This window comes from Condylostylus longicornis, unplaced genomic scaffold (genome assembly GCF_029603195.1).
Source record: "Condylostylus longicornis isolate FDR11 unplaced genomic scaffold, ASM2960319v2 ptg000006l, whole genome shotgun sequence".
In the NCBI taxonomy this organism is placed as follows: Eukaryota; Metazoa; Arthropoda; class Insecta; order Diptera; family Dolichopodidae; genus Condylostylus; species Condylostylus longicornis.
The window spans coordinates 4,912,961-4,932,116 of record NW_026577975.1 but is presented as its reverse complement, the minus strand read 5'-3'; the positions used below and the strand labels follow the sequence as shown (position 1 = coordinate 4,932,116).

General features: G+C 24.4%; 1 protein-coding gene across 5 annotated transcripts in view; it reads left to right on the top strand.

The window, feature by feature from the left end:
- Positions 1–5,170: 5,170 nt before the first annotated feature.
- Positions 5,171–19,156, top strand: part of LOC129618446 (cytospin-A-like) — a 124,029-nt gene continuing 110,043 nt past the window's right edge. For 2 of the 5 annotated variants that reach the window (XM_055533187.1, XM_055533186.1), the window contains exon 1: positions 5,171–5,473. In XM_055533187.1, coding sequence (XP_055389162.1) covers positions 5,288–5,473 — 186 coding nt within the window. In that variant the 5' untranslated portion in view covers positions 5,171–5,287. The remainder of the gene's footprint in view (positions 5,474–19,156) is intronic. The other 3 variants (XM_055533185.1, XM_055533188.1, XM_055533189.1) reach the window with 3 other exon arrangements.

Below are 19,156 nucleotides of genomic sequence, written 5' to 3'. Positions count from 1 at the left end.
TTAACATTCAATTTTTTTTTCGTTTTTCTTATGTTTTTTTTTTTTTAAATTAAATCATGAATTTTAAGAGCAACATTGTTGCAAAAGTAATTTTTTGTTTTTCTTGCATGATTTTTTGTTTTGCATTTCACTTGTATACCACTCAATTCCCGATTTTTTTACGTTATTTTTTATTTTCTAACTAAGTAGAATAACCAATTGGCAATGCATCATCTCCAACTCAGTGAAAAAAAAAAACTTTTACAGTAAAAAAGAATGAGAACTAAAGAAAACAAATTCATCAACAAGCAACATAATTTTTATATTCACCCGCCGCCCAGCCATTATTATTCTTTGCAAAATCTCTTTATAGAAAATGTCGAGGTTACCAAAAATTACAATAATGTTTAATGGTGGCGTGACGAGACAGCAGCAATATAGTGACGACACTTTTTGAAATTTTCCTATGATGATGATTTTTTGTTGTTTTTATGATTTCTTTTAATGTACAATTAATGCCTTAAGGATATTTTCTGATTTCATCATAGAATCATACTTTGTATATTATAACTAGGATGCAATGCTTACAGTACACACCCAAAACGAAATTTATATATGTACGTATGAATGTATATTATTTGTGAATACTTACATATATATAAATTTTCCATTTTAATAAATATTAAATTTGGTTGCTGGCCGCGATTTATCATCTTTATTTATACTTCATTTTTTTTTTGTTTTTTGCTTTTTCCTTGAATCCATTTTTGCAACAAAACTGTTAAATTTTACATTTTAACCATTTACAACAGCAGTTTTGTTTTTCTTATTTTTTTATATTAATAGAGTTACTGTTGTTATTTGTATATACATACATATATGAAATGGTTACTGCTCATGATATTACTGTTGTTACTTCTTCTTCTATATTATATATACTGTTACTTTTTTTTTGTTATGATTTCTTTTGATGATGGTGTGAATGCTGCTGATTTTACTACTACTGCTTGCTATCACTATGCTTCTACTGTTCTGATACATATTAATATTTTGCAGAAATGCAATGCTAAAAATAGAGAATTAGCTCTATCAGATACGCGCAACATTTGGCTCGATTAATGAAATCGGCTCCTTTAATTATTTTTTGCGACTCAGAAGAATTCTGGAGAAAATCATTAGACTTAAGTCCGCTGATTCCCATATAATTTCCAAGTAAATATAATTTTAGTAGCAAAATGTATAGCCAAATTTATTATAAACAAAACTTGGATTTTGACTGCAAATTCTATTATCCAAAATAGCTAATAAAAAAAAATTTATTTAATTTTTAAAGGGTTTCAAAAGTTAGGTAAAAGGGTAAAAATTCACATCACATTTTATTCTAATTTCTGAAGCATTTATTCACATTATTTCTGAACTTACTTTGCTGCAACAGTGTAATCGTTCATATATATACTCTAAAGTACTTTGGCCTGCATACTACAAGCACTACAAGCAATTTGCAGAATAGTTCATATACACTGCAAGCACCTCGTAGAATAGGTTGCATACACCTGTTAAATTTTATAACTTTTAGCAATTTTTATGATATTTAGTGTTGCTCATCATTGTTATACGCGGTTGATTATTGATGATGATCACAATAATAATAATAATGATGATGATATTGATTATATGATGATGATGATGATGATCGTGCATAAAATGTTGAAAAAAAAAAAGTACATTCTAACACTCATTCAAAGTACTTTATTATATTATATAGATTTCAATCTAAGCGCTCTAATAAAAACGCCTGTTTATGTTATTGAAATTTTTTTGATTTTTCAATACATACATACATACCTTTATGCACATATTACAAGATAGAACATATGTATGTATATACAATTTTTATAAAAATGAAGAAATGAAATGAAGAATAATGAAAAGAAAAATTAAGGAATATAAGGTGGAATAAACGAATAGAATCAAAAAAACCAAAAAAAATATTTCAACTATAGATCAAGTGAAGTATACAAACATACCCAAGACTTTATATTTAATAGAAAATCTTCATAATATTATAAGATATTCATCTTATATTCAGGTGAAAAACAATTTCATATACACATATACAAAGCAAGTGTAATTGAAAAATAATTTTTATAATGAAAATCGCTTTTGATGGTTTTTTGAATTCTTATTCCTTTCACCCCTCCTCTGAATCGTGTATTTTCTTTTCTATATAATCTTTAATTTGTAAATTTTGTGCTGATTTTTTTATGCAGTTTCTTTCGATATATAAATATATATTAGTATATATTGCAAATTATATAATATTTTTATGATGTTGATGAAGATGTTGCTGAACCGTTGGCCATATTCAACATACCTACATAATTCTATATAGAATTAAATGTTGACGTCTTAGAACATCTTAGAGTTAAGATATTTCTTTCGGATCTTGGGATTTTAGTTTGTTTCGTATATATGTATAAGTTCAAATATGTATAAATGTTAGGCTTTTCATTATCTATCTTCTCAGTAGAACTTCTTGTATATATTTTGTACTTGTACGAATGGAATGGAATTTCTAACATAAAATAAGCATGAGAATTTTATGTAAGTTTTGTCGTAATTTCATTTTAAGATTTTTTTTTATTTTTGTTTTAAATTGTTTTTTTATATTTTTTTTTTATATACGTACTTTCTAGGCCAAGCACTTTGAAAAAAAAAAAAATTTTTTTTTTTTTGATGAGAAAAAATTTTAATTTTTTTTTTTCAATATTTTTTTTTTATAATAGAAAAATGCAATCATAAAAAGAAAATGCAACGTAACATGAGTTTCAAATTGAAATTTTTTTTTTTTGTTGAAAAATGCATACAATAATTAAGAGAGAAGAATGCGGCGGCGCTCTGTTCAAATTTTTCTCAAAATGTTTTTTTAAATTTTTTGTTCTTCTTTTTGTTCTGTTTTTTTTTTTTTTTTGCTTTGCTTTCATTAGACAATGACTAATCAAAATGTATAATGTAAATGAACTTTTCAAAATTAAAAAATTGATAAGTTTGAAGTATACTATGGCTTTATATATATATGTATATGTATGTACAGTGATGAAACTATTGATGTTGAAGAGATTATTGAAGATAAAGAATGAACCTGCAACTTGTTTATGTTTAATTTCATATATAGAAAAAAAATTAGTGTCGGTTTCATGTTAAAATTAGAGTTAAATATGTTTTTTCTAAAATATTAATATATTTAATAATATTAAATTCTCGATATTTGTATGTATGTATTGAAAATGTTTTTCTATATATGTAATTTTTTGCAAAAAATGTTTCACTTACTAAAGGTTAAAAAACTTTAATTTTATTGCATTTAATACTGCAGTTTTAGACGATATCCGCAACTGTGTATTTAGAAAAATTTCTACCCTTGTAATAGCTATCAGGCATTACCCTCACAAGCTATAAAAATTTCAAGATTGTAATTAGAATAACATATAAAAACTAAAAATATCACAAGTTGACTATCACTTGAAATTTTCGGCTTTTCATTTAACCAGGTGACCTTTACGAACTAAAAATATCATTACGACATGTTATAGTGACAAATATCATAAACAACTTAACTATATACAATTACACTATGTGGAAATTTAAAGTAGCTTAATTAAATTTAATTAACTCTGGATATTTGCTTTATATTACATATATGTTTCTATATTCAACTATACATAAGTTTCAAATTACTTATTATTGACATTAGAATTATTACTTTTAATATCCTCTCATTCCTCTTATAATTTTTGAATTGTTAAAAATTAATATTAAATACTAGATTTATTCCGGAATTTTTCTATCGAAACCTTTATATATAATAGGGAAAGATTAACAATATAATGTGTAAAATACAATGTTAATGTATTAACTATGTAAAGGTATATGAAACAAAAAATTGCATAATTATAGGCTAAATCTAATTGTTATTAATTTCCTAATTTTGGTTACCAAACGTTATGTGAGAAGGAAAGATATTACATACATACAAAACAATATTATTATCTTTTGAAAATATTTAAAAAATTTTAATAAAATTTAATCACTCACAGTTTTTATATTTAACACTTTAACAGCCGGTGTAATTTTTAAATAAAATTTTTAAGAAAAAAATAATTAGAATGAGAATTGATAATTTACATGTTATTAAAAAATTAAAGGACATAAATGAAAAAGCATTTCCGAATTGAATGTTCACTTATTTACAATGCAATTATACAATTGAATTTTTTTATAAGAAATTTAAAAGAGCCTTAATCTTTTTCGTACTGAAAACCAATTTTAACAGCCCAGTTCAAATTATTCAATATACAGATTTCAATTATTATTAATGGGAATATGTTTAATATTTTTAAAACTAAAACTGGAACTAGCAAGAATCTTTTTTATTTCAAAACTATTTATAGGCACGGCACATTAGAGTTAATAAGAAGGTGATTAACTCTTTTATCAGTATAACAATTAAGTTTCGTATATTTAAATTTCATATACGTACATACGTACATAAAAAAATATGTGTATGAAATATGCCAATCTCAATATTGAATTCCAAATCATAAAACAAAAAAAAAAATAATAAAAATCACAGAAAATCTTGGCGTTTGTTTACTAAACCGCGGTATCTTTATTTTTTTTTTATACCTAAACTATTATTGTGTCTTTTATATTCTTTTTTTTTTGTTTATTTATTTCGAACATTGAATAGAGAACATTGGATTTACTCTGATTTTTTATTATTATTTTTCTTCTCTTTTCTTTTGTTTTTTACTTCCTTATCACTGGAAATTTTTATCATTTTCTTATCAATGTAAACAGTAAATTTGTTCATAGTACACATACATACAATCAACTATAATTATAATATCATAACAATAATATATAATAAAAGTAAAGAAAAACACGGGCAGGTGAAAAATCACAATTTTTTCTTCAATATTTACCTTTAAAATTCTAAGATTGCGTTTTAATTTTAGTATCATATCAAAAATCATACAGTCATCATAAAAATTTAAAAAAAAAAAAACGAAATTATTATTAAACGAAAATATTAAGAAAAAATAAAAATTTTTTAATTAATTTTAAAAAAATTAATTTCAAAAAATTTGTTTTTAATAAAAAAAAATAGAAGAATTTCAAAAAAAGGAAGAAAATTTTATCTCCTTAATTTTTCGCGATCGAAAAAAGAAAATTTAAAAAAAACGGGAAAAATATTTTCATTTGTTTTTTTTTTACATTTTAAACGGGTAACAATAAGGCCATCAAAATGATGTCAATAGTTGGTAAAATGAGAAAAATTTTTACACGTAAAAGTCATCATAGTTCATATGATGTTGAATCAAAAGATGATGACCTTCAGTGTTATTCGAATTTCTCTGAGAATCTCACAAATCAAGATGAAATGCAAGAACGTAATAATGGAAATGATTCTCCTTCTTCTCCTCATATACCTGTAAGTTGTTTTTTGTTTTTTTTTTTGTTTTTTGCTAATTTATTAGAAAATTTGTATATAGATTAAATGTACATAGATAAAATGTATTTTTAACATTGTATAAGTAATTTCATTTGACGCCAAATGAGAATTACATTAAAAAAATTTATATAAAATGTGTATGGAGAATGGAGAATGTAATGTCAAATATTTTCAATTTAATGTGAGCAAATCTCAAGGTATTTTGGTTAAATATTAAAATTTTCGTAATTTGAATGATAATTTTCAAATTTATCGCGATATTGTAAATTAGGCAAAAAATTTAGAAAGGATAAACAAGATTTTAAAATAAATTAAGAAACTAAAATTAAATTTTTTCCAAAAATCGGACGATAAACCCCATCCCTCACATCCGGTTTCTTTAAACATTATTATACGCATTCTTTCATAGAAAGGCATTTTTTTTTCAAACTTGCCTCTTTGCCAAGATTATATGTATATAGTATTAAATTTATGGCACAGTATAAATTTAATAAAATTAGAAAATGCATTTGTTTTTTTTCGAAAGAATTAAATTATTATAACATGACCCTCTTAATATATAAAACTAATTTTTAAGATTGAGATCTAACTAAATATACTGAAAATCTTAATAGTTTTGAGCTAAATATCAAGTTATTCTAGTAAATAGTCCATTATATTAATGTATTTCGTTTGAGCTAACACATATACATACATTGTGAAGGTGTAAGTAGATGATTATTTTCACTAGAAATAAGGGAAGATTCGAAAATCTTCCTAAATTTTTAACATAATAAAGAGTTTTGTATTAAATGACATTTATATACGACAACACTATAAAGGAATGCTAAAATTTTAAAATTAAAATTGCAAAAAATTAAAATTTTTGCTAACAAATTTGCGAATGTTTTTCAATTGTCGTAAACTAATCTAGTATAATTTGCAAAAACTATTGCATTTGTAAAAATACTGAACTAAATTTTATAATTATAGCTATATGGGCAATTTTTCAACTATAAAATATGAATTTTTCATCTATGAAATTTGTTTACTAATAATAAATATTTTGAAATTTAAAATCTATATTTATTTGCAATAAGCAATACAAATATTAGCGCACACAGAAAAAAAAATCTGTACATTTATGATTTGTTTTCGCTCTCCCTGTCTCTCTTTTAATGATTTTCTTTATGAAATTCTCATTAACCGACTTTTTTTTTGCTGTAAATAATATTTAAAGAATTTCCCCGAAAGCAAAAAAAAAATATTTTCCAAATGAAGAAAAATATTTATGGAAAATTATTAAACTACCATAATGTTTGTTCTGTCAACTCAAGGATACTACTCCGATCATGTGTATAATAACAATTTTTTTAAGCTCCAAGCGTATTTGGTTACCGAACTATATTTTCTTAAATTTTTATGTAATTTATCATTTTAAGAAAAAAAAATTATCTATTAGAATTAAAATTTGAATTTATATTTTTAAAATAGTTACCATTTGACATTTAATTAGTTTTTTGACAGATGTCAAATTTCCATTCACTTCATAATGGAATTTCGATTTACACTGCATAAGGATATAACTGTACAAACATTTGCAACTACATTTCACACACTCTTCCCCACTAAGTATAAAGGGATTCTTTTGTGAAATTTATACTTATATATTACAATTTGTGTCAAGTAAATATTCAATTTGACAGAATGATAACATTTTTCACAAAAATTTTAATTACAAAAAATTCATTTTGCATCATAAAAGAACTGGCAAATTTTTAAACAACCCTATAGATTATATGTATAATCAAGTATGCTGTTTACAACATATCTATGTAAAATTACCTGTAAATTTTTTGACAACAGTAAAGTCGTAATGCTATACATACTAAATATAATTATCAAATCTTAAATGTAAGTGCCATAAGACATTCATTTCCATTTTCATATTACTTAGCGGCAAATTTCACAAAAAAAAAAAGAACTAAGAATTTGAAAAAGAAAAACAAAAATTACATGCCAGTAATTATTTTCATTTGATATTCTTAATAACATAATAAAAAGTTAATCATAATGCGTCACTCGATTTTGTACTAATCAACAAACAAATAAAATTATTGAAGAAAATTATCAGAAGTTTAAATTCAATCAAATGGTAGCAATGAGCGCAAAGGTACACCCTCAAATCATAATTGGCGGCACAATATTTATTTTTGATGTCCATAAATAGAGAAATTTTTGAATATTGTTAAACTCCTAAAGGCCCGTTCTCTGTGTTTTAAAAAAATGTTTGCATATACTACAAAGAATTTCATGTCATCAAAATGTGGCGGCGGCGGCAGCGGCACTATCGTTTTGATAATTTTTATAAACTTCTTTTATTATTTTATTTATATAGAAAAAAATAACATAAAAATATTTTATGAATTTTGAATATTTCATATTTTTCTATTCTATTTTTAAAATTATTTTTAATGTTATAAAATGAATAATGAATGCATAAAATGTACATGAAAAAATTTCAAAATTAAATTTTTTATACACAATTATTCCAAAAAAGTGCATTACATTGTATATAATGTGCAATTATGCAATATTTGATTGTTATAGGCGTTTTCCAAAAGTATTACAAATTTTTTTTTTGAATATTTTTTTTAGAATATAATTAAAATTAGTGTTGCCTCACGACAAGAATACAAAAAAGAGAAACTTTATCAATAAATTATCAAAAACCATTACAAAGAGCATTTGCATTTGTATGTCAAATTCTCGGTTATTGAATTCTACGATCGCCATGTCGCAAACTTCATAAATTTCAGTACACGTTGCTAACGCAATTAACAATCATTTTTAAATTACAATTGAATTCCTTGTCGATTCTTTAGTTCTGCCTGTCGGTTTATTCGATATTGTTAAATACAAATTATTTATTTGAGTAAAATTAATATTAACAATATTAAAAAAATTTAAATATGACGATCTGCACTGTGATGTTATAAAGTCACTTACGAAATGCGCAAAAATTTGTCCATATTTATTTGTGATGAAATGGGCTTCAAAGGAGAAAAGTTCAGTACCTAATTGTTTCTTTCATTAAAATCAATTCAATGTGCTTATTTTCCCAGAGAGTACTTTTGTGATAAGCCCTTTCAATTATGTCCTCGTATATGCATTAAATTTTTTACATATTTCAATTTATTTTCTTGGGAATGTATTGAGAATGTTGCAGCAACACTAGTACAAAATTTTAATTAAAATACACAGTAAAAATAATTTTAGCAATTCAATATACCAAACCCTCGATTATCGATAATAATCATTTAATTTGTATTTTATTACAAGTCTAATGAATTTGTCATATTCATATACTGAAATTGGCAATGTGATGCTGTATAACAGTAGAACAAAATCTTATTCGTAGGTACTTCATTTATTTAAAATTGTATTTGTAACCAAATTTGGTAATTTTAAAATGCTTTTAAGCATACCATTATAAGAAAATCGGTTCTTTATATATAAATAAGAAAAACCCTGACATTTGAGATTAGATGAATTTTGTTTTAAAATAAAATTTACAACAAAAGACACTTAACAATTCTCCTCGGTCTCCCCTCCGCCTCCCCTCTTTTTTTGACTAAATACATTTGCGCTATTAACAATAAAATCATAAATTATATAAGATTTTTTTAATAAAATTTTGCAAATATGATTCTTCATAAAGTTGGTAGCAAAACCCACTTACAAGCTCATGGACTTACGGTATATAAATTGCATGCAATGCAATTGTGTGCAGAAGAAAAATATTCTTGTTTCGCTTTTTTTTTTAACTGAATGTTCACTTGTCATCTAATGTTCTTAACGCACCTGGTTTTTTTTTTTTCTTAAGGTATAAACGTATAATTTTTTGTTTTGTAACATGCACACACATTGTGTGTACTCACTATATACTCTGACGACTTGTCTTATTTGTTTATTTATTTACCTTGGAAACATCAACAGTACAATCAACTCTTTGGAAGTAAATTGCACAAAAAAAAAAAATAAACAGCAAGAAGAAAAAAAATTTAAAGAAAAACTTGAGTGAAACAAGAAAATTCTATTTTTAGTTGAATGACATTTTTTTTTTTGAGTCAATTTCTCGCATTTTTTTTTTTATTTTGTTGTTATTTTTTCTTACTTTTTACAATTTATATTGAATTTTGTATTGAATTTGTAATTATGAGCCGTGTATCATTTATTTCATATTTCTTTACGAATTACCAATATGCTTTAATGCTTTTGGAGAGGCTCGTGCGTTCGTAATTAAAGTGTTTAATTCGTCTAATACTGAAAATATTTGTAGAAAACTGCAACTATGAAAATCGAGAACTTGCATCTCCTTCTGTACGAATTGAAAACCTGCGCCCTATATAATCATCTCTGACTAATTGAAATCACCAAGTTGTGAATGAGAAATTAATAAGAACCGGCTTTTCTTAATAGATTTAAAATGTACTTTGTATACTACCTTATATTAATAAAAAAATTTTTGTAAAAACTATAATTAAATTTTTGTAATTTTTTTAAGGAACATTCTATGCTCACCCTACTATCGATTCCTCCTTCTTCGTGAGAAGGAGGATCGTGAGAAATGATCATTCGTTCATAATTTACTATAATTAATTCATAATCAATTAAATTGTTGTACTGCCTTGCAATGTAACGTGCATTTTAAAATTACTATTGGAATTTTTATTGGAAATTAAGTTGGAATTTTATATGGAATGACGAAAAAACCGAATTTTTAAGCCAAATTGGAAATTATCGAATTTCTACAACTTTTAATGTCAATAAATATGTAATTCTGAAATAAATTTTTTTATTCTCCAAAAATTTTTAGAGCTTCTGATCAAAAAATTTGTTTAAAGTTTTAATTTAATATTAAAATTATTGCTTTTAATATATTTATTAATATATCCGGAGATAAGTATGCCATTTCTGCAAAATTTATATAATATTTAAAGAAAATTGAACTTAAATGAATCATCCAAAAAATTACTTCATTATGGTTTACAGATTTTGGCTGAATATTAATAAAATCAAATAAAACTGTACAGGATAAATTTTAAATTAAAATAAAAATTTAAAACTATACGAAACTCGTTTTATGCGGCTGTTATTTGTACAGGAAATATTTTAGAAAAATAAATAATTAATCTCTTCAAAAATTCTATACAAAGCATATACGTATTCCATACGTTTCTATTTCCATTTTGTTAATTTATATTAAAAATTACAAACATATCTATAAGTACTTTATAAATGTAGGTAATCCAATTATAAGGATATGTTTCTACTCTATACTTATTTGGTTTAATCCAATTTGTTTCATCTATATATCTTATCTTAATCTCAATATACATACATACATACAGATATTATTCATATACGTAATGAATTTAAATCCAATATGTAATTCTAAAAATTAAATAAATCGATTGAAATTGTTGCTCTACATAAATTATACATTTATAAATAAAACGAAAACTATATTACATACAATCGAGGTATTTGTACACCTATATATACATATATTTAAAATATATACAAACATACATAATTTTATATAAGTATGAATTTATAAGCAACTCTTGTTTTACAATTGCACTCATTCCGTTCACAGTTTTTCTTTTTTATTTTTTTTACAAAATCATAAAGTATAATCTTAAAACATTATGCCGTCAATATGTACACAAATTACTATTATATATACACACACACACACACATACAATACAAACAGATGTAAAATTTCCTAGAGTTAGCTGGTCACGTCAATTTATGGATGGTTATTTTTATTTTTTTTTTCGGTTTATTCTTCTTTTCTGTTTTAAAAATGATTTGGGCTATATTTGAACCTGATCAAAACTGTGTCACTTGGCTAAATTATAAGTGTATGTATGTATATTCAAAAAGCTTAAAAAAAATTGCATAAAATTGCAAAAAATAAACTGTAATTTGTTTAATTTAAGAAAACAAGAGAAGTAAAAAAAAAAATGTAAACATACTTCATTTTGTGCATCTGATGCACAGTTTTTATGAACGTTTTTTTTCTTTTCTTTCTTTCTCTCTCTCTCTCTCTCTTTCATTCTCTCTAAGTGTACATATATCCAGTTTTGGATTAGTTCGAAATAATTTCCAAAAGTTTTGATTTTTTATTTTTTTTTTCAACTTTTTCTAAATTGCACGGAGCTCAAAAAAAAATTTGATTTCTACAAAATATGCCAATAATAATTTGTGATTGGAATACTATAGTGTTGTATGTGTATCACCTTTGATACAATTTATTTTAAAAATCATTCTAATATAAGCCTTACTTCTATGTCTATGACTCATTTGTCAAATGCGCCTACAAATCAAAACCAGCAGCAGCCTACGAACCAAAGAAAAATAAATAAAGACCTAGTCTTCTAAATGAATACCTGATGGCAGGTAGCTTTTGCTATATTAGATGCTCTTAAATTTATCTTTGTTTCGTCTATACACAAAATATTTCACCATTCCTTCATCCCATACCTTAATTCGATTCTACATGTTTTTCTTTTTAGAAATCTAGACAGTTTTTAATTCTCCTCCAATTTCTTCTTATAAAGTACGCGCACTCATGTTCAAGTTTAATCCAGTTTTTATATACTGTTAGAGGGTATGACGGGTTCATTGAACGATAAACGAATGATTTTTATTCCCATTTTAGCGTCATCATTACGTTAAATTCATCTACGTTAAATTACACCCTACGACCCCCGTCTCCTGAACCTTTAACAATTTACTTTCATTCTCTCTTCTGCTGTACAATGAATTGCTTGTTCATTTCGAATCAATATTTTGCATCAAACTTGCACAAACATTACATTGGCTTTATTTTCCTTACCATTAAAAATATTGACTTTATATCATAAAATAATCACATAAACATTACAAAGACCGCAAATACCGTTTTGCTCCGAAATTATATTTGTGAAGAGTAATACGTTATCTCTTATTTTTGGGCAATTTAGTGATGGCTAAATGTAGATAAGATCAAGTTTAGCTGTCGAATGAAGGCAGGTGACTTAATTTTTATCGCCACCACTGTACATATACTCGTACAAATTACTCTTAAAATTGTCCTGTTATATCATAAATATTATATATAAATAGCTGACTGTAATTTGATACAATTTTCGGGTTTGTTATAAGTACCATCTCTGAAATAAGCAAACAGAATTAAATGTGAGAATATGACTATGTAGAAAAGCTACACATGTTTGTACAATAAAAAAAGGAGTACAAAAAATAACTAAATTTGGACTGGTATCTTAATTGCACTGGATTAAATGCAATTAGTGTTTTTTTTAGATTAAGAGAACAGAAAAAAATACAAAATTAGAATAAAAAATTTTATTCTTAGAAAAACGTGCCCAAATACTCTGATGATTTCATTTTAGTGTTTTATGTTTAAAATTTTTCTTATAATTATGAGAAAAGAGGAATCATAATTTTTTTTTATAAATAAGATTGCTATATTCTATATAAAAATTATCTAGGATTAAAGATTGCTAGAAAAAAAAATTATCTAGGACAACACAAGCTTACAATTAAAAGATAACCAGAATCAAAAATATTTTCAAAAAGATTAAAATCTTTAAATGGAAAAATTAAAATAATAAAAAAAAAAATTTAACATGTAAAAATTGATTAAATTTTTAAATTAAATTCTGCGTTCAATGATAAATTAATTAAATTTTTTAAAAATTTAATAAAATTTTGTAAATTACATAAAATCATAAATTAAAAAAATCTTATATACCATATGAATTCGTTTATTACATGATAACTGGCAACAATTTCTATAAAATTCTCATTAAACGAGAATTAATTATCGAAATAATAAAAAATAAATACTCATTTAAAATTTGTACTGCGGAGATTCCTGTACTATTCTAAAACTAACTCAAACCAAACTCTCGCAAAGAGAAATTTTGATTTTCTTTAATTAATTTAAGATTGGCCAATGGTTGGCCTTTCGGTTTTAATTAAAACAACTACTTATCTCAAAATTAATTGTGTACAAGCTAACTTTAACACAATACTGGAATACTATGGAATTTTAACACTCTATGTGTAAGATGTGAGCCGTACAATAGGAATAAAACTTGTTTAAAATTTATTTATTGAATTTCACTCAATTTAAGTGCTCACTTATTTTATAATACGAATTTGTTATGAATTTTTGTGTAAATTTTTAATTAATTTTTATAAATAATCTGATTAAAAACACTTTAATTTTTCTTGTTGTAAAAATATTGTAAAATTACCAAAAAAGTAATTTATAAAAATAGCTATGTAATTTCTAAATGAATTCAATTATCTTGGATTAGTTTTTTTTTTTTTTATTAATTTTTCAATAATTGAAATAGCTGTGTTACAAGAAAATTAACGTTACGTATGTATATTAAATTGAAAATATGTGGAAAACAGTGGTACTCTTCTTATTATAGGGCATTTGTTGGTAAGAAATTAATATTAAATTGTAATGACTGTTATCAAACTGCTTTTGTAAATATAATTTGAAGTTTCGAAATTTTCCAAATTTCTTGAGTGAAAAATTATTTTTCCACTTTTTCGAAAATTCATTATCGAAATTATTCCATAAATACAAGTTTCGAGCACTTACAATACGACTTCAAATATGTTCTCGAAAATAAAATTATTCAATTTGAAAATTATTAAATTTTTTGAATGGTTTTCTAATTTAAAGACCATTTTTATTTAAATACACTAAAACAAAAAAATTTCGAAATTAATTACCTATTCGTAATTGATTACTAAAGGAAATATAGATTTGTTTTTTTTTCAAAAATTCATGCAACTGTAATTTTAATAATTGCAATTTTCGAAAATCCGCTTACATTCATACATTTTTTTAAAAAAAAATTAGAAAATTCTTCTGTTGTTCAAATTCCTAATTCACACATTTATGTACATACAACGAGATTTCACTGTATAGCTACTATTTTTTTATAATAATAAAAATTTACTTTTAATTTCTGGAGAAAACTGTTAATCTCATACTATACCGTTATTTAAATATTTCTTAAAAATTTTAATTATACTCCTATAATTATCAATTTAAATGTGTGTTTATGTATGTATAATTGTATAGGTATAGGACACATACATATATATGTACATACATATATATACGAGTAATAATAATAATTTAATAAAGTTGGGTCAAACCAATAGTTTGTATTGAAGCACTTTTCCCTTCAACAAGTGAAAATTCTGCTTTTAAATACAGTCTATTTGTACCTATCACACTATAAAAATTATTTTCATTCATATACCAAACTATTTCTAGGATTGCATATTTTTAGGATGATGCATTCATGCAGTCTTTGAAATAAAGCAAAAATTAATATAAAGAGGGGTTAACATAATGCTCGATTTTAAGGGTTAATTGGGTGAGCTAAGAAAAATAATTATATTTTTTAATGTTACGGAATTTACCGCTAGCTTTTTATGTTTATAGAAATTTGAAAACGTTTGCGGTTTTTGAAATATAAGGCGCCAAAAATTCAAATTTTACAAATTTCAAGAGGAGATAACTTGAGAGGGGGCGGAGATGGAAAAAAATTTTCTTCTAACGAAATGAACTATTTGTTAAGGTCTATAAGCCCCTAAAATTTCAAGCTTCTACAGGCTGGGGTCTAGAAGAAAAACGAAATCAAAAATTTGGAAAAAAAAGACTTTAGATAACGGTAAATTTGAACAGCCATTTTGTTTTTCTAAAGTTTAACTATAGTAAATCGCGCTAGGGGAAGCAAGCCGTTGCCTTTATGCGTTTGCATAATTTCCAAAATGCTTATGGTTTCATTGCAACAAATAGTTAAAAAAGGCCATTTTTAAGGATTTAGGGGGGTATAACTTCTAGAGGGGGGGAGATAGGTAAAAATTTTGTTCTACGGAAATAAGTTTCTAGTAAAGATCTATGTATATACAAAATTTCAGCTTTCTATCTTCAAGGGTGTAAAAGTTTTGTAAACAGACACACGGACAGACGGACGGTCGGACGGACGGACGGACGGACAGAGTGAAACTAATAAGCACTTTTTTTCAAAAATTTTTTGGAAAAGTGCTAAAAATAACTTTAATTTTATTATATATTTTCATTTCTAAGCAGATGCAAAATTAGTTTTTTTTTGAAAAAAAAACAAAAATTTTTTTGTAACATTAACAGCAGTTAGTCTACAACTCTTTGAAATCACAATTGTAAACATTGCCAGTATATAAAAATCATAAATGAATAGAAAAGAAAAAAAATTATCATTGTTTCACTTTGGTAAATTTTAATTTAATTATTGCTCTTTCCTTTATGTACCTATACATTGCAGCATGTAGTAGAGTTTTTTGAAAGTTAATGTGATCGAAAAATTCTCAATATTTCGAATATATTCCAAATTTTGGAGTAGCATAATAGTTTTAAATGTGTACGTTACTCACAACAAATTAGTTTTTTTTCAAATGCAAATTTCGATTAACTCTCTCGCATTTAGTAAATACTATATCGAATGGAATTGTTATATTCTCAACAAGCTCGTCAGACCATTATATTGTCATATATTTTCAAGTTTAACAAAACACAATTTATATTTGTAAACGTATACAAATCATTAAATACAACTTCTTCACCTAATTGAATTTTGTATATGTACCTATGTAAAGGTATTTTTACAGGTATTGTGCCTAATTTCTGCCTTAACTTTCCGGTGGCATTCATATTCTGTTACAATGCCGTGTCTATCAGATCGGATATCTGATCGGAAATTGAAATTATTTTCCGAATTATATTCCGAAGTATCAAAATTTACAAAAATAATGCTTAAGGTTTTTATATTCCGAAATATTTCGAATAAAATATTTTTTTTATATATTTGGGGATTGTATAAACAAAAGCCATGTATGTATGTATTTGCAAAATTTAAAAACAATTACACTACTGACAAGACTTTATTCTTCTGGTGGAAATGTACAAATTCATGTTATAAAAATTTTTTATACCTATTTCTATAATCAACAAATTAATTGTCAAATTAAAGTCTTAACAGTAATCTTTATTGAATACCAAATAACTTTTTAAATAGACTCCGTACTTATAGTTTTAAAACACATATACTCATTATGTATAACTCTCATAAAAATTATACAATATACAATACGAGTTACGATGGACGAGTAGTATAACATTATTATTCAGTCACTTGAAGCGAAAACGAAAACAGAAATACAAAAAAAAAAAATAATAATAATAAAATGTATGTTAACAGAATAACTTCGAAAAGTAACAGAATTTATAAATTTTTTTTTTTGTAATTTCCAACTGAGTAGAAAAATAGCGAATCAAAAATTTCACTTTCATTTTTTTTTTACCTTTTTTTTTTGCTCTTGCTAGCTTTAGACTTTAATGTTCAAGTATTTGCGCTTAACTATTTATTAAAACACACACAAACTCAAAAAAACTCTTCATCATTATTAAAAATCATCAACATTCATCCAAACATTTATTACCTACATACGAACATATATTAATGAAAATATTGCGAAAAATATAAGTATGCATTGTTTAATTGTGTACAATATGAAAATATGTAGGTAATGATCATTGGGCATAACGAACGCAAAAATGAAAAAAAAAAAAATTGTTAATGTCGAACCGCGCACCGTTAAACTCTTGTTAATAATCGACTTATTTTTTTTCTCCCGTTTTTGCCGTTTTTTTGCTCTTCAATAATTGAAGTTTTTTTTAATGTTTTTTATTTTTAATATTTTGCAATTTTTTTTTTAATTATCCCAATAACGAATAAAGTTTTTTTTTCTTGCTGTTGTTTTTTTTTCCTTTTTCTTTTTCATAACTTTACTAAAAACAAAGTTAACTGAGGTTAGTAATCATGTTTTTCGATATCGATTATCTTTTGTGTGTAAACACACTTATTGTTATACACAGAGAGAAGGAAAAAAAAATTTATTGAAGTTGAACGAACTCATAAATCAAAAAAAAAACAGGAGAAAAAAAAAACAATTTCGTTTTTTATGAATGAAATCAAAAAAAAAATGCTCATAAAAAAAATTGTTATACTCACAGTATAACAATTTATTATGTGTGTATATAACAATGTTTTCAATATATTATCAATGATTTTTTTTCTTTTTCTTCTTTCTTTTTCTTTTTTTTTTTAATTATCATTAAAAACATGATGAAAGTTTTCCGTCAACTTTCGATTTAAACATAGAAGGATTGAAAAGAATTGTGAAAGATGACGAAAAATAAAAAAGACAAGAAAAAAAGAAGCAAAAAATGAAAATACTCGTAAAATTTTTCTCATAAAATAAATAAAAAAATAAAACACCAAATATTATAAATTGAAAATTTAAAAAAAAAAAAATTATAAAACACACAAGCAAACAAAGAAAAATTTTTAATGAAATGAAAATTTTTTTTTTTTTGATTAAACTTTCTTTAAGTATTTAAGGCGGTCTTGATTTGTGTTTTTTGTTTTTTTTTTTTCCATTTAACAAAATTTATTCTTTCGATTAACATTAATTTATTAAATAAAAATGTGATAATTATGAATTGGAGTAAGAATAATAAAAGAGAGTAAATATCAAAATGTTTAAAATATTAGAGATCAAAATCTTTAATTTCATGACAAGATGACAAATAGCAGCTAATAAAATATTTATGAGTTTATGACATAAATTATGGAGTCATATACAAAACTACATTACAGATTACAATAAATATATTATAATATTAAGAATAAGAATATACGGTGGCTCAACTTCTGTGCTTTGACACCAAATCACAGCTACTATTTACTTTGACAATTGACACTTCTGTGACTTTCTATGATCCAGCTTTCACACGAAAAAAGCGAAAATTTTTTCGGTCGCATATTTTTTTGCAAATTACGGATTCCTGGCGAATGTAAATACCACGAATATGAATCAGTTTATAAAAGAGTCAGGCTGGTTTCAAGTGATAACGGTGATATGGAAATCTAGCTATGTCATAACGGGCCTGTCTGGTTTAAATATATCTGGTCGCATGAATTTAATCTAACCTATAATCTAAGAAAGGGAGTAATTCATAATTTATAAATACGATTATAAGTAATTGGAATTAATTAAATTTTTAAATAAGTATTCGACAAAGTGTTGTTTTCAAATAAATCAGACTAAATTAAATGTCATGATCGCAGCCAGATAAAAGTGATTAATTTAAATTTACTTAAAATTAAAAATCTAAAACAAATTAAAAAATTTAAAAAAAAAAATTAAAATTGACTTACAGTTTTTGTTGCTTCATGTTGGAATTTCATCCTAAAAAGAAAGAATTTGAATAATATTATTGAAATTATTTTAAAAATATAAAAGATAATTTTTGTTTTTTTTAAAAAATTTCCAGTAATTATAGCTAAAACGCTGAATAATCATAATACCGTATTATTACTGTTTTCAAGTCAGAGATTTTATACTATTTCATTGTCCGAATTATACTGAATTGAAATTACTTTTCAAAAAATATAACAAAATATGCTCTTGCTCTTCCATTTGACTGATAAATTAATATTAAATAAATTTCAAGTCAAATTTTTTAAATAAA